Below are 17,395 nucleotides of genomic sequence, written 5' to 3'. Positions count from 1 at the left end.
GTAGATCTACAATCCCACTGAGAGGAAATAAGGAGTAGATACCTCAGGCTCTTCCCACACTCACAAGCCTCAAAATAAAAGCATGAGATGGGAAAGGATGTTATTTATGTACAGGACAAATCAACAACCACAGAAATACAGAAAACTACTGGTTCCTACCATTAGTCTGCATTCATGACCAACTACAGTGAAAAGTTTCTATTACAGATAAAGTATCATGAAGCCCTGTGTAAAGTCTTCATACATTAAGAACCATTACAACTGTGTGGAAACTAAGGCTTCATTACAAAAAAAAAAATCCACATGGAGGTACAACCGCATTATTTGCTGCTACCAGTCAGGGGTCTTCATGACCCTCTACAGAAGCCATATGCAGAATTTACACCTGATAGAATACATCAAAAGTCTTTTAATACTTTTTTCTAACTTGTACAAACCTGTTTTGTATAAAATAATTCAGTTTTTATTAAAATTGTTTTCAATTTAGTATTTTATTAAAATACTTAATAACCCTTTTTCCTAAAAAGTCTTGTGGTTGAGGATAGTGTGATTTTGAGATATAAAATTTATGAAAATATTTTCTTTCATAGTATTTTCCCCCCCAAATACTGCTCTTCATTTATTATGTTTTTTCTGCCAATAAATTGTTATAAGCTTTCCCCTAAATTCTAAACTTCTCATCTGCCTTTTGTAGACAAAAAAAAGTGTTTTTTTAGTTTAGGGGTTTTTGTTGTGGGTGGGGGGGTTGTTTGTTGTTTTCGTTTGTTTTTTGTTTGTTGGTGTGGGGGTTTTTCTTTGTTTTTTTAAATAAGCTGTAAGTGATGGGAAAGGAAGGGCTTCCCTGCCCCATAATGCTAGCGATTCTTTCCCTGGGATATACTACCTACCACAAGTAGATCTCTCACAGCTTGGATTCAGCTGAAGTACATTAGTTGAGACACAGCAAGTAACACAAATACAACATGCACCCAGGACAATAGTAATATACAGGGTCTTCAAGTTATATTCTTGGTCAGAGTATACCAGCACTGCGAGCAAACTGTCCTTTTTGTTTCTCAGATATTGAATCTGTTCCTCATTAAATTAGTCTTTCTGGACAGCACAGGTGAAGACTAGTATCTAACAACTGCCAGCTACCCTAGTTGATCACTGCCTCAGCTAGACATCACTTCAGTTCACAGAAACCACAAGATGCCCAATTGTATAAGGAGTTAGGAGAAAAATATTGAGTCAAACCCTAACTATCGTTCTACAAAGGGACTGATCCCTTCTTACAGACCAGACACACCCTAAAGTCTACATATGCTTTAGGAATGGTATTATTAATTTTAAAGTAAATTTTTCCTTAGACACTTCTGTACTGTTAAACCATATGTTCTACTGCAGAGTTGTAACTAGAAAGCTAAATGAGAATAGTAGTACATTAAGAGGTAAGTAATGCTTTTAAGCATCCCTCCCTCAACTCTGGATTGATTTGTATATACATATCTGATACCTCAGCTAAAATAAGTTAAAATTATTCTCCTAGTCTCAAATGATTGAATTCATTCCCATCCCCCAAATGCTATTTTTTATTACTGAAATAAAATCTATAACCATATTTTTAAATAAAGTTATTCAGATTAGGAATTATTAACTGAAAGCAATTCTTAAAGTGTGTAACTAGAGATCTCTTTCCTGAAGAACTTCTCAGAGTATTAACTCTATCCAAAATGTTTTTTTGATCAAGCTCTCCTGGTATTATGTAATTTTCTTTAGTGTAAGAAATTTGATCCTATGAAAAGCATGCACGTTCTTTCTGAGCCTCCAAGTTCTTTATAACCTAAAATATTAACAACTTCCAGAATGCAAAGTGCTCTAAAAGAACAATAAGTGAAGATGTCATTGGAGGAATTGATTGCTTTCAAAGTGGATCAGGCAATTTCTGAATGAATCGAGACTATTCTCTTTGAAGGTATTTTCAGAGACCAATGACAAAAGCCTTCAAGTAGTGTGTAACATTTCATTTCACAGCAGAAGTTCTCAGCCTCCGCTGTTTTTGACTTTGATGATATCTTGCCAGGTCACTGTGGAAATACCACGGTGCAGTCAAATAATCTGATGAATGGGGGACACTAAAAATGGGAATTGCATTCATTAGTTCTTGTTAGCACCAGCAGATCTTCAAAAATACTATTTCCGTAGGATCTTGGAGTCTCAGTCTGTGGTGAGGCAGAAGGCAGCTCAGGTCTATAATACAATTCTTTATTTGTATACAAATTCTTTATTTGTATTTCTTTCTCATGGCATAATGAAAGCAAGGCAGGACATGCACACATGAACTGAAATCTGAACTTATTTAAATAAGTTGTTTTAGTTTGTTCTTAAAGGGCTTTCTCCTAGCTTGTTTTCATTTTTTTTTTATATTGGGTTTTGTTTAACCTTGTTGTGGTTTAACCTGGCAGGCAGCTAAACACCACACAGCTGTTCCCTCACTCCCCCCCAGTGGGACGGGGGAGAGAATTGAACAAAAAAAGGTAAGACTCATGGGTTGAGATAAAGACAGTTTAATAGGACAGAAAAGAAAGGGAAAGTAACAACAACGACAAAAAGAATATACAAAACAAGTGATGCACAATGTCGTTGCTCACCACCCACCGACCAATGCCCAGCCAGTTCCTGAGCAGCGGTCACACCTCCCCTAGCTAACTCCCCCCAGTTTATATACTGAGCATGATGTCATATGGTATGGAATACCCCTTTGGCCAGTTTGGGTCAGCTGTCCTGGCTGTGCCCCCTCCCAGCTTCTCACTGGCAGGGCATGAGAAGCTGAAAAGTCCTTAACCAGCGTAAGCACTACTTAGCAACAACTAAAACATCCGTGTGTTATCACATTATTCTCATCCTAAATCCAAAACACAGCACCATACCAGCTACTAGGAAGAAAATTAACTCTATCCCAGCCAAAACCAGGACAAACCTATTCTTCCATTGTTTGAAAATGAAGATGGGAAAACAGTAGGTTTTATAACATGAAGTCACCAGACTATTGAAACCAAGTGAAAATAACTTTAATTTACAGTTTCAGTGAAAATTTAGAGAAAGCATCTGGGAAATGCTTGGGAAAACAGTTAAAAGATAACATGTTTAGCTGAAAGAATATAAAGGCCACAGTTAAACACAGACATGCCACACTTCTGTAAAGAATATAAACGAATCTCCCAAAGCCAAGCCTTCTCTCAGTGACAAGGAAATTTGACACTCCTCCTTCCAAAAGGGCATGTACCAACTGTCTGCAACGACTGTCCTTTATGGGGAACCTTCCAAGAAAAATTTAATCATATTGTAATAGTGACTCTAAACCATACCATAGTTAGTGAGTGATAGCCATCCTGACACCAAGTGCTAAACAATCCATACCCAGTCTCCTTATAATTTAACAGTTCTGGAGGAAAGGAAGTTTCTACAAATGCGTATTATGACTTTTATAATTGACAGGATTTTAGTCTAGTACTTATATAACAGGAGTCTGGAAAAAGGTACAGGAGATTCTTTTAAGGATGACTATGATTAAATCAGAGAAAAGAAGGATTTTATAAAACAAGTTTTAGGATAGTTTACCTGCTTCTTAATTCCATAATCATCACATGCTTCAGCTTTCATTTTTTCAATCTTTTCTTCTTGCTGTTTTGCTTCTTTTTCATACATAACTTTTTCTTTTGCCAATCTGCAATTAAACCAAGTGACTGTGTTAATCTGGTTCTATTATGGTAAAAAGTTACGCCATTAAAAAAAAAAAAACACACTGAAAGCTGCAGCCCTATAAGATAATACAGAGTTTTATAAAAAAAGGCTCTTAACCACTGCAAAAAACTGCATCTAGGAAATGCTGAATTTAGCTATAATGTATAATAATTCTTATAAGAATAATTTCAATTAAAAATATTTTTAAAGATTCTGTGTGGGTATATCCATATAGAATATCCTAAAAAAAAAAATCTATATACTGGTACTTCATTTCAAATACATACTAGAAACAGATAAGAAGCTGCCTTGTAGATCTGGATGACTGCTAATAAAGACAGTAGTACAGAGGAGAAAACTATCTATCAAAAAAAAAAAGTCCTCACATCATAGGTAGCCAAAACAAACTTAATATTAAGATGTCTACAAAGGCAACACTTATCATTGACTTTTAGATCAGCATTTGCCAGACTTTCTCATCACCATCTAGACTCTGATAGTTTTGTGAGTGACCTATATTGGCTGTTATAGTCATGTGGCCTTTCCTCTTTCCTATTCACTACTGAACAACACCACTGCACCAGCATCAAAAAGTGAACAACATTCTTCTTAGTAGTAACTCTGAAAAAAATTATCACATGTAAATGAAAAGAAAAAGCACTTTCAGGTTCACAAACTATGATCCCAAAATGGTTTGTTTGCTTTGTTTCTGATCATAACTCCATGTCATGCCATTAAATGCAATATTTCCCATACTAGCTTTCATACAAAGTACTGAAAAGTAAAATTCCCAAATAACACAGTAGCCTCATAGCCTTGTGTTCCCTAGAGTATTTTCTCCATTTACCTTGATGCTGGTTTGGGAGTTATAGACAAAAGTAACAGTTCTATAATTTACATTATAGCAATTTTCTTTATGGCCTTATTTTTCAAAGGGAAAAGAATCCATCTTTTAATCCTAATAACGGACCCATATTTGGGAGCAGGATGCTTTTTGCTAGCAAGCGTAGATTCAAGAGTAATGCAAGAAAATTTTGAAGGTCAGAAGGGAATATTAAGGTAGTCTAGCCTGATGTCCAGCAGTAATTTTTACATTGCAATTCCATTATCAGGCTTAATTATTTGTTGTTATTGCAATTTTGCTGTTACATCTCCTACTTTGTTATGTACGTTCATTATGTATATGTTGGATTACATAATGCTAGATTTGAACCAAAACATCCTTCAGGATCTGGAGAATGATGAAGTAATTCCTGACTAGCTAATTCAAGACCAAAACAAACATTGAGATGCTAGTGCAAACCTGAGAGCATGTCAAAGGAAATCCTTCCCCAAACAAGAACAAGCCTATATCAGATCAGCCTATATTAGATAAGATTGTTTAAGAACTCAACAGCCAAAAGAACATAATCAGATCCAAGAAGCAAAGAATATTATACAAATGAAAAGAGAATAAAGGTCTTGTTAGAGAGCTTCTTGGTCACGTTAGCACATCAGAGCAAATTAATTCTTAATTTGTCACTGTTAAGTGCTCTACTAGAAGTGCTGCTGAGGATGGACAGAACAGTACTGGGTTGACAAGAACCTTTTGTGAACTGAAGCTGCCACAAAAGCACCACTGCAGTAATATCTTGAGAAAAATGCCAAGAAGAATATGCCAATATTGCAACAGCAGGAATTCTCCCTGCTTTTGACAGAGTTTACATAATCAAAAATTGTTTTGCCAAAATAGCCTTAAGCTGTGGTTCCACAACAGCTGATCTAAATTGGGCTGTGGCAACACTCACCTGAACTGGTTTCAACCCCTGTGGAATCACACCATCAAAGAGGGCCTTCAGTCTTTTAAAGCAGCAGCATGTAGAGCATATAGCGTAGGTATCATCTAGGCCAGTTTCTACAAGTCAGCCAAGTACTAGCTTTGAAAAGTAGTACTGGGGAAAGACAGAAGCCTAATTACTACTAATAAAGATACTAAATCAGGGGCTGTAATTCCAACTACTGGAACTAGCTCCAGTATTAGCATCAGCAAATATTGATTTAATAGAGGATGAGTTAATTGTTTGATCAAGATTGCTTGATTTAATTCCAGACAGTATTATTTGCTTTGCTATTTTTAGGTTCCAAAAAAGTTAATTTTAATCAACCTGTGAGACAGCTGATTTTTTTTTTTTGAGTGAGAACAGGAAATTCCCTTGAGTAACAGGGAGGGAGAGATATGATGAAAAGTAGTTTTAATGTTGATTCACTTACTAAAGCATGTATGCCACTGAAACTAAAGGCAACTTGCATTGCTAAACCCAGCATTTTGAATTATTTTAATTTTTAGCTAGAACAAAAGGCACAATGTTTGTCACTACTTATGTTTTCACATTATGTTTTCACACTCACATCTCCCTCTACGCACACTAACTTTTCAAACTGACTGCTATTCAAGTTTGCTTACTTTTGTCAAAAGGTAAAGGACTGCATGTTCTGGCCTAGTTTAGAACTAAGTTTTAACTAGATTTTTTGCCCGCCTTTCTCAGATCTGGATGCTTAATAGTTACATCCATATTTATCTACCTACTTCTATTTCTGTATTAATTATACATTTCAGAAGCAGAACTTGAAATATTCTGCTTTCAAAACTGGAAACATTACATGAAACCTGAAATATGAGACTACTTTCTGTGACACTTTTTCCACTGCACTTTGTTCAGTAATCAGAATTGTTCAATTTAATGTTCCATTTATCATTCATAAGATTAATATCAGCATCCCAACGCTATTAAGAAGTTTTGATTTGAAAACATTTTCTGTAGTAGATCTAGATGCCATGAAGCTGTTTCTATTGAATACATGGTTTGGGAGATGCTAAATTAAAGCAAGCTATCGATTTCAAAAAGAAAGTGAAATTTCATAATGGAGCAATACTATTCCTTAATCACCTCTTCCTTAAAAATTTCAGCAGAATTCTACACAAAGATATCCACATGATACTTTGTTCCTCTCTTCTTCCTTCACCCTTTGTCTATCTAGAAGCAAAATTCTGGTGTTTTTTTTTTTTGGGGGGGGTGGGTGGGGTTTTTTTTTGGTTTTTTTTTGTTTTTTTGGTTTTTCTTTTGTCATCACCCCCCCCCCCCCCCGTTTAAAATAAATACTAAACCAGAATCTTTATATATGGTGTGATCATACACAGTGAACAGAGTAAGAATAGCTCAGTAGGTACCAGAAAAAGCTAGACCATAACTTGTTGCATTTCAAGTACACGGGTCATTTATAGATGGAAAAACCTGCAACCACAAAAACTACTACAGGCATAACTTTAGCAGACATTCTATAGCATCATACGAAATATAAGCTACAGTAACTTTAACTTTTAACTGCAAGAATCCAAAAAAAAAAAGGAAACAATGTAGATTACTTATCATAGTTCTAACTTGTTTGTGCTGGTTTTGGCTGGGATAGAGTTAATTTTCTTCATAGTAGGTAGTATGGGGCTATGTTTTGGATTTGCACTGGAAACAGTGTTGGTAATACAGGGATGTTTTCGTTATTGCTGAGCAGTGCTCACACAGAGTCAAGGCCTTTTCTGCTCCTCACACCACCCCACCAGTGAGTAGGCTGGGGGTGCACAAGAAGTTGGGAGGGGGCACAGCCAGGACAGCTGACCCCAACTGACCAAAGGGATATTCCATACCATATGACATCATGCTCAGCAATAAAACTAGGGGGAAGGTTGGCAGGGGGCCACTGCTTGGGGACTGGCTGGGCATCAGTCAGTTGGTGGTGAGCAATTGTTTTACATTTGCATCACTTGTCTTTCTTGGGTTTTATTTCTTTCTCTCTGTAATTTTCCTTTTCATTACAATTTATTATTATTTTATTTCAATTATTAAACTGTTTTTATCTCAACCCACGAGTTTTCTCACTTTTACCCTTCTGATTCTCTTCCACCATCCCACTGGGGGGGAGTGAGTGAGTGGCTGTGTGGTACTTAGTTGCCGGCTGGGGTTAAACCACGACATTGTCATATGTAATAAGCCTTTATTGTACAATAAGCAGTTCCTTAATATCCTCTTGTTTTTAAACAATTCTGTCACCTAGTACCCATCTGAAACCCTACAGTTAGCCTTATTTCAGCTACACAATATCCTGCATCCTGTAATAGCTCTGTAAATAAACCAAACATTAATCACCAAGAAGTTCTATACATTGAAAGGCACACTGTGTTAAGAAATATTGTCAGCTCTGTGACCAGTTCTCTCAAACCTGATTGCCAAAGTTAGGAATCTAAATGTTGTTCTAAATGACATTCTTTTTCTTTTCTTTGGTAAAAAATGAGCCTGTTTTTTAGTAGTAGTCTATAAACAGAACTTAGATGGACACCAATAGGAGAGAAGGGTACTCACCCTTTTAAAAAGAAAAATCTTAACTTTGCTCACAAAATAGAAATTCTAGTCCTTCGTGCACTCAAGGTAAAACATTTTGGTATACATTACAACATGTATCCTCTCAGTTACCTTAAAATGCTATTGTATTTTTCAAATTCTTCTCAAGTGCAACTATGACATATGATAAGCAAGTGGAAACGAAGTGACAAGGTATATTGCCTCCAATATAAAACAGAACTTTAGTTGAAACAAGAGTAATTTAAAATGCAATACACAAACAAAATATAAAGGACAGTTAAGAAGAACAAGGACTAAGAAATTTAACCTCTCAGCATTTTGTTTATATTTATGTTACAGTTAAGCAATAATAGCATACCTGTAAGACGTATTCCGTATTATCAGAATAAATGCATTAATTTTGGTATACACCAAGTTCAGGGTGAATATTCCATTCAGAAAAGTCCTACAAAGCTCCATAAAGTGTATTATAACACAAAGGTATGACATTGATCAGCATGAAACTGACCTCAAGAATAACTACACCTTTGGTTTGACACTTCAAAAAAATTCACTGTTGTCTCCCCTCAAACTCAGAGAGGTAGATGACGACATTCATTCTTTACAATGTATCACTTGGACAGACTCGGATATTAAGATGTATTTTATACAGATGTAGTTGTAGAGAGCGATAACGTCTCCCCTCCCTGGGTCCTGCACTTGGGTCACAACAACTCCATGCAACGCTACAGGCTTGGGGAAGAGTGGCTGGAAAGCTGCCTGGCGGAAAAGGACCTGGGGGTGCTGGTCGACAGCCGGCTGAATATGAGCCGGCAGTGTGCCCAAGTGGCCAATAGCATCCTGGCCTGTATCAGAAATAGTGTGGCCAGCAGGAGTAGGGAAGTGATCGTGCCCCTGTACTCGGCACTGGCGAGGCCGCCCCTCGAATACTGTGTTCAGTTTTGGGCCCCTCACTACAAGAAGGACGTTGAGGTGCTGGAGCGTGTCCAGAGAAGGGCAACGAGGCTGGTGAGGGGTCTGGAGAACAAGTCTTATGAGGAGCGGCTGAGGGAACTGGGGCTGTTTAGCCTGGAGAAAAGGAGGCTGAGGGGAGACCTCATCGCTCTCTACAACTACCTGAAAAGAGGTTGTAATGAGGTGGGTGTTGGTCTCTTTTCCTAAGTAAGAAGTGATAGGACAAGAGGAAATGGCCTCAAGTTGTGCCAGTGGAGGTTTAGATTGGATGTAAGGAAAAATTTCCTTCACCAAAAGGTTGTCAGGCATTGGAACAGGCTGCCCAGGGAAGTGGTTGAGTCACCATCCCTGGAGGTATTTAAAAGATGTGTAGATGTGGTGCTTAGGGACATGGTTTAGTGGTGGACTTGGCAGTGTTAGGTTAACGGTTGGACTCGATCTTAAGGGTCTTTTCCAACCTAAATGATTCTATGAAAACTGAAATAAGACTTCATGTAGTTGAAAATGAAGTTATCATTAGCTTTTTAACTTGAAATATTTCACAGAAGCCTGACATTGCGTGTGTACATTTCTTGAATTCCTGGTGGAGATTTTTACGTTGTATGTCAGAGGCGCTGTATAAGCCAAGAATTTTTCCATACTCATTTGCTATGTACAAAGTTTGTTTGTACAAAAATATAAAGCCTTGCCAGAGTAATGGATGGAAGTACCAAAATAAGCGTTTTTGCTTATTTGTTTTGCTCTTTCACCATATCCCCAAACCTCTGACCCAAAACCATTTTTATCCCATAAACTGTTTTGTCAATGACATGCAGTTAGAGGTATTACCTGAGACTCTGCTCTGTCTTTTCTATTTGTAGAAGGGTGATGTCAAATATGCTCCAATTTCTGTCTCCATGTCTGTGACAGCTCTAAACTACAGCCAGTTTTATTTTTATACCAACACTATAAATCCAGTCACTTGCAATCCAGCTGCATGCTCATTAGCTACAAAACATAGTGATTCAGCTAATTTCTGCTCATTCTACTAATCTCCTGTCTTTACTCCATTTATTTGCCACTTTTGCCACTGCTCCTCCACAAAATACAACACTGTCCCTTCTAAGATTAATTGATCATCAATTTAATCCTAATATGGACCAAGTCAGGTGGTAAATGGACCACTTTTGCTTGATTGTTAGTGAAATGTGTGCAAGCACATTGATAAATAATCAAAATTTATCAATTACCACCAAATGAAGTAAATCTATTGAATAAATTCTAGCCTGATTGCTATAATAGAGTTTGAAAATATCACTATTGATAATGATTCTCACTAATAGTCTTTTCCGACTGCAGTTGCTGGGTTGTTGGCACAACAACAAATAATTCATTTTTCATAACATCAGCTGCATACGCCTCAGCAATCCTTCATTAATCAGTTACATTATGGGGCTGCTCCTCCGTAATGTGTGTTCCTTTGCTCAGAAAGCCTAAACCACTTTGCCATATTTTATGTCAATTACCAGTAATTTTAATATCCTTCCATCAAGGCACCTTGTAATAGTTAGCATATGCTACAGTAAGTGTCTTAAAGCTCTTGAGATGAGTTAGTTATATTGCAGATACGGTTGTGTTTTGTAATGCTTTGTTATTTGCATTCCAAAGCCACAGGCTAACAAAAAAAGGTCCCCTGATCTTAATTTCTTATTGCACAGGCTAAGTCACTTTATGAAGGGTGGAGCTGAGCTTATTTTAAATGAATCTGCCAGTATGTTTTCCCAAAGTTAATGGAAAAGCAGCTCTCTGGAAAATGGAAAAGAGTTAGACTCAATACACATTCAATTACTCTAATACTGTATTTTTGAGCTGTGTAGCCAGTGCCAGTTCAAATGACAAAACTAAATTGTTGTCATTTTATTAAGGGTATCCCACTGTGTAAGGAGCTAACTCAAGTGTGCAAAACTGTAGAAAACCTATGCACAGTATTTTTAGCTTCCAAAGAGGAGAAAGGAAGCAGCGGCAATGCTTCATTTTACTTTGCAATGTGACTGCAGGTCTTGCCCAAGGTCACACATCAGTAAGTGTGCACCCAGCACTGTTGCAGAATTATAAGTGATCTGGAATAGAGGCCACTGTTCATTGAATTCTATTTCACTAGAAGAATATACTATCACTAAATAAGACAGATTTCTTTATTATGTGCATGAAAACTATTTTTTTTCAGGTATAAGCAAACCATTATTCAAACTTGGTAAAAGTATTTTAAACAAGTGATAAATATCTGGGTTTGTACAACAGACAACACAAAGTTTGTAATTGTTACCAATGTATGTATTTTACATAAAATTAGTATTTATTTTGCACATTCCTCTTTCACAACTTACCTTGAGGTTACAGAGACTAAAGAAATTAGGTTCTCATTTCCTCCCTTTCTGCTCACCCTCAGACCAGGGCATGCATTGTGCAGAATGCTGATGTTCAAAGACAGCAAGTCAAGAATTCGGAATTTCTTAAAGCACAAGCATGATGTTTTAAACTTAACTATTCCAGTCTATTTCCTCTTGTACACACAGGTATTCTGGGTGAAGCATTAGTAATCAAAGAGAATCTCCTTTAAGAATTTATCTTATAAAAAAAAAATCACACACTTGCAATGTGATTTAAGAGTTTTTATATACTGCATATTCTTGCTAGAGGTTAACATCTACTTTACTAAGCTCACATGATCTTAATTTAAAAAAAAAAAAGTCTTACTCATTCTGACCTAAGTCACCTGAGCAGGCAGCAGGCAAGGCAGCAAACAAGCCACTCCAGAGGCTCCCACTACTTTCATCACAACCACAGTTTTTAATTAAAAAAAAAAAAAGGAAAAGGTTCTACTGAATTTTTCCATTTTCAAAAGCATATATACACCAGCAAGAGAAATGTTTAACTTCGGTCCATTCTATACTGAACTTTGTGTTGAAAGGGGCATTGGGGATTTCTCAAATTCCTGAAAAGACTGCTTTAGGAATTTATATTGACTCCATGTTTGTGACAATTAATTAATTAAACAGAACTAGATCTATTAATCTGATTTCTCAGAGATCCTCTGAGCCAATTCAAGTGCTTTATGGTTTTCATGTGTCAATAGTTTACACTGGTGTCATTCTTTAGAAATTATATTTGCCAGGCAAGCACACTTCCCATTCTCTCCAAGGAGTTTGGCCACTATGTTTCCTATGGCTCTCCCTCCTTCCTGACATAGTGTGTTAACAGCTGCCAGAATTCACAGACATCCACAGGAACATCTTAAACATCTATGTGACATTAAGGTGATGGGTACTTTCCTGTGCCAAAACTTATGAAAATATTATTTGGAAGGCTTAAAGATATTCTTATGATCAAACCAAGATGTCACAGCCTCAAAAAAACCAAGAGCTTCATTTTTACTGTATACCTAATATCCACCAGTTCCTAAATGGGCCAAGAAGAGTCTTCCTCTAAATTACATTTGCAAACCACTGCCCATAGTTTTATAACATAAAAAGCACCTGTAAGGTTGAACTGTTCTGAAAGCAATCAGTACTTTCTTAAACCACCTACAAGATGCTGAAAAGTCTTTGAGAAGTGGCTAGAGGAACCTTCTCAGTCCAGTTTTGCTCAAGAAGTCTACAAAAAGATCCAAACATTCAAAATCCAACACAGATCTGTTCTTTTTATTCTCTACATGCATTCAGTATGCATAGAGAGAATAAGTCAAACGTTCCTGTTACCTAAAGTTCTTCAGGGAATCTGCAGCAAGACATCCCCAATCAACTAGAAGTACAGGACCATTTCAGCACAAGCTGCTTCATCTCTTCCTCCCCCAGAACCTCAATGACTCCACCTATAAAAAAGCAGCTCTCTACTTCAGTCCCACTTTAGGGCAGGGAGGGATGAAAGAAAGTTAAAACCAGAAATTTAAGTCTTTAGGTATTTATCTTTTTTTTTTTTAAATTATGGAAAAGAGATTAGAAGTTCCTTAATTAACTTTTTTTCCATCTTAGAAGGGAAGGCATTAATGTATTAGCAGCAAATATTAAACTTCCCCAAACAATGAATTTTTTCTTTTAATAAAACTTTTTAATAGATATAAAAATACAGATATCTATAATGTAAGCATTAATGAAAACATCTTACAGGAAAACAGTGAGAATTATTTTTTCCATTGTATTGAATCTGTAAGATAACTTTACCTTAACCTGATTTCAGAATAGGCATAGGAAACATAAGAGGCTGCTCTTATGTCTACCTGAAACCTTCTGAAGCTGACTATAGCTTGCTTTGATTAAACTGAGAACAAAGATTATGAAAAATAAATTGTTTTGAGCACATAAAATAGGGTACAGCCTGCTATTTATGTACATTGAGTTTTAAATACTGCCTTAAGTGTAATGACTTAAACTGACTATATCTGGACAGTGATTAAACAACCTAGAGGCTGAAGCAACAGAATTAATCAAGGGGTTTTCAATCTCCAAAACAATCTCGCATTGCTTCTGACAAAGTATACTGCGTATATTCTGCACAGAAAGTAAACTTGCCATGCAAAAAAAAAAGAGAAACTACATAGTCTTTGGAAGCTTTATAAAGAAAAAGTGGTCCACCCCCACCCCCAAAAGATTTGCCACTACAGTCTGTTTTAAACAAAGATTTACAATGTATTTTTCCTGATAGTTATTAATTTTTCCAGGGTACTGCAGGGTGCAGATTAGCACCAATGCAAATTTATATTGAAAATAATTTTTTATTGATGAGTCATTAATGTCAATATGATGACTCGTACTAGCACTCATATCACCAAGAATCCACTTTTTCTTCCACACGTAAGTGTATTTACTAAACCCAAAGATCTCCAACCTAACTTTCCTTAAGATAAAGCTAATGGTAGTCTGTGCATAGGAAAAGATGCATGCAGAACAACTGAAGGTAAGCTGTTTGGCAATGGACTTTTGGAAAATTGGGATTTATCAGCTACCATACAGGTAGGAAAAGTTTAGTATGTATTAGACATGACCAGCAGCAGCAGGAACATAAGCTATCCATTTATTCATTGAAAACAACCCTGCAACCTTCAAAACATGTCCACGAACAACACCACAGACAGTTCCTCAACCCTAACCTAGGGAGAACCAATATTTAAGGATATACATTTACTGCAGTTAATCCTATGAAAATTACTCAAACCTGAAGAGCCACAAAGCTGCACCTAAGTTACTGTTACTGCACTCACCAATTTCTGCTCAAGAAGTTGAGAATATTTAGCCTATTACTACAGCAAACCAAACCATTCTACAATGCTTTATTAATGGATTTTGCAGCAAGTTTTACATATATGTAGCTTTACATGTATGTGGGAAGCCAGGAATAGTGGGAAGAGACTGAAAAACAAATGTTTGAGCTTTCATCCTTGACTGAAGTGAGAATCAGTTGCCAAGCTGTGCGAGAGTACCACTTAAGACACGGGCTACATCCTGTGGCAGTGTGCCCCCCACAGGGGGGCCTCCCCTGCGTAAGCAATGACCACCAGTGGGGGTCCTTGTGGCTGCATCCAGCTTACGCTGGACTTTGGGGATGGATGGCAACACAGTAGCCAAGGGCTGCCTGGAGCAGTCACCCAAATGTCTTGCTGATATGCAAATATGACTAAGTCAATCATCTTACTCTATAAATAGTGGACAGCCCAGGGCCCGTTGAGCTCTCCTGCATGGCAGTGGGCTGCGCAGTGGGATCTCCCCTTGAGTAGGGATGCCTCTCAAGGTTACTCCTTGAGGTTGAGAGATTCCTTGCCGCAACAGATCCTCAGTAAGTGACTACTAGTATGCTAAGCTTTGAAATCTTAGCTAAGTGATATAAAGGATTAATTGCGCATATATAATCCTTTAGACATAAACCGTTGACCAGGTCTGGGACTAAGTTTGGATCCAGCCACACCTAGACTCCTCTCTGAGAAGGAGTCTAGAAAACAAGGGGGTCCTTTCTGAACCTCACGACTCAACGGGAGGGTCTCCCTGACAGTTTTGTCTGACCCTATCCTCTATGCAGTAAATAATCAAGTGTACCTTGCCATCCACTCTTGTTAAACCACTGTCGCGTTTACCATTGAACTTTGTTAACTCACTGTTTTCTATCAATAAAGTGTATTCTTGCTTCTCTCCTACGAGTGAAGCGCAGTCTCGCTCCATTCTGCGACACATCCCTAAAAAGGAACTTCCTCTGTGTATAAACAGAAGAGGTTGGGACTGCATCTGAGTAAGAGCCCAAGACCATGATGACAGACCATTATTCTGTCAATGACGTGCCCACTTTAACACACACTTTCTTCTCATAGGGATGCAGTAGTGTTAAAAAAATTACTTATGTAACCTAAATACTTTTTATTTCTACTCTACCATCATCTGCCAGAAAGAAAAAAAAACCCAGTAATTCTGCTTTTATTATTTCTTGGATCTCTTTCCCCTCTGATTTGATTTTCTGCTTTGGGAATATTTGCCCTTTGGCCATAAAATTTTTTCTTCACACTTCAATCTTTATCCTAAAGTTTCAAGGTAGGGCCTCAAATTTTAAGATATTAATGATTTTTTAAAAATTAACAAGATTGCTACAAAGAATAAGTTATTTAAAGATTAGACCAGAAACAGCCACCATCTAAATTAATAGGATAATATATTTTGCAGTTGGTCAGATGTTAAAAAAATTCAAAATCTGTAAGGAAGTTCAAATTTATTTTTTTTTTTTTTTAATATATTTTGTTACAATTTCCACATCCCATTCTGCTTTCTGGCAAGTGTTACAGTTCAGTGGACTATCAGGAAATATGTGAGAGCTTTTGATTAGAGGCAGCTGGTACATAATTAAGGTACCAACTAATGACTGAAATTTTCCTTCAGTTTTCCTCCTTTTAAAATAAATCTACGACCAAGAATCCCCAAATCCTTCCTCTCCTTGGATACCCTAAGTTAAATAAGTAAAAACTGATTAACAACTGCATACTACCAATATTAGCTTATTCTCATACTTCAAGTCTCCATTTACAATAGCTCTTTTCAGCCACCAGAACTCCACATAAATTTTTAATGGAAGTGAAGGCTCCCACATACCTGGTTTAAATCTACTGAAAACAAGCTTGTTTTCCTTAGTTATTTTTCACAGACCCTGAAGCAGAAGTCTACGCCCCTAGAAACAGGGGAAAAAAAAATAACCCAAACAAAATAACAGTATTTTTACTAGCTTCTCCCAGTCTTTTGAAATGAAAAGGAAGAAACATAAGATACAATTATTCTGGACCTTGTTTCCAGTGCCAGCCAGTAGTTAACCACTAGGGAAAGAGTATAAACAAATCAAATCTAAAGTGACATTTCCTGTGATATACCTGCCTCTAGAAATCAAGTTAAGGACTTTTTAACACTGAACAAAACTAAACCATCAATGTTTCACTTTCTCTCCCACTTCTGCTCCCCAAGCTGAAGAGCTGTGGTGGGTTGACCTTGGCTGGACTCCAGGTGCCCACCAAGCTGCTCTATCACTCCCCCTCCTCAGCTGGACAGGGGGAGAAAAATATGATGAAAGGCTCATGGGTTGAGAATAAGGACAGGGAGATCACTCAGCAATTACTGTCACAGGCAAAACAGACTCCACTCAGGGTAATTAATTTAATTTACTGCCAATCAGAGTAGGGTAATGAGAAAAACCAAGTCTTAAAACACCTTCCCCCCACTCCTCCCTTCTTCCCAGGCTCAACTTCACTCCTGATTTCTCTACCTCCTCCCCCCGAGCAGCACAGGGGCATGGGGAATGGGGGTTGCAGTCAGTTCATCACACATTGTCTCTGCTGCTCCTTCCTCCTCAGGGGGAGGACTCCTCACACTCTTCCCCTGCTCCAGCGTGGGGTCCCTCCCACAGGAGACAGTCCTCCACAAACTTCTCCAACATGGGTCCTTCCCATGGGCTGCAGTTCTTCACGAACTGCTCCAGCATGGGTCCTTTCCACGGGGTGCAGTCCTTCAGGAACAGACTGCTCCAGCACGGGCTCCTCTCTCCACAGGGTCACAGGCCCTGCCAGGAGCCTGCTCCAGCACATGCTCTTCACGGGGTCACAGCTTCCTTCAGGTGCATCCACCTGCTCCAGCATGGGGTCCTCCACAGGCTGCAGGTGGGTATCTACTCCACCATAAACCTCCATGGGCTGCAGGGGGACAACCTGCCTCACCATGGTCTTCACGGGAATCTCTGCGCCTGGAGCACCTCCTCCCCCTCCTTCACTCACCTTGGTGTCTGCAGGGTTGTTTCTCTTGCATATTCTCATTCTTCTCTCTTCTGACTGC

General features: G+C 37.9%; 1 protein-coding gene across 1 annotated transcript in view; it reads right to left on the bottom strand.

Moving 5' to 3' along the window:
* Positions 1-17,395, bottom strand: part of LOC143171867 (tubulin-specific chaperone A) — a 42,861-nt gene that overhangs the window by 12,359 nt on the left and 13,107 nt on the right. Inside the window, exon 2 of the mRNA XM_076360984.1 lies at positions 3,601-3,706. Within this exon, the coding sequence (XP_076217099.1) occupies positions 3,601-3,706 (106 nt within the window). The remainder of the gene's footprint in view (positions 1-3,600; positions 3,707-17,395) is intronic.

The sequence above is a fragment of the Aptenodytes patagonicus genome, chromosome W (genome assembly GCF_965638725.1).
Source record: "Aptenodytes patagonicus chromosome W, bAptPat1.pri.cur, whole genome shotgun sequence".
Classification (NCBI taxonomy): Eukaryota; Metazoa; Chordata; class Aves; order Sphenisciformes; family Spheniscidae; genus Aptenodytes; species Aptenodytes patagonicus.
The sequence above is the reverse complement of the archived record's forward strand: the minus strand, read 5'-3'. Positions and strand labels throughout refer to the sequence as shown.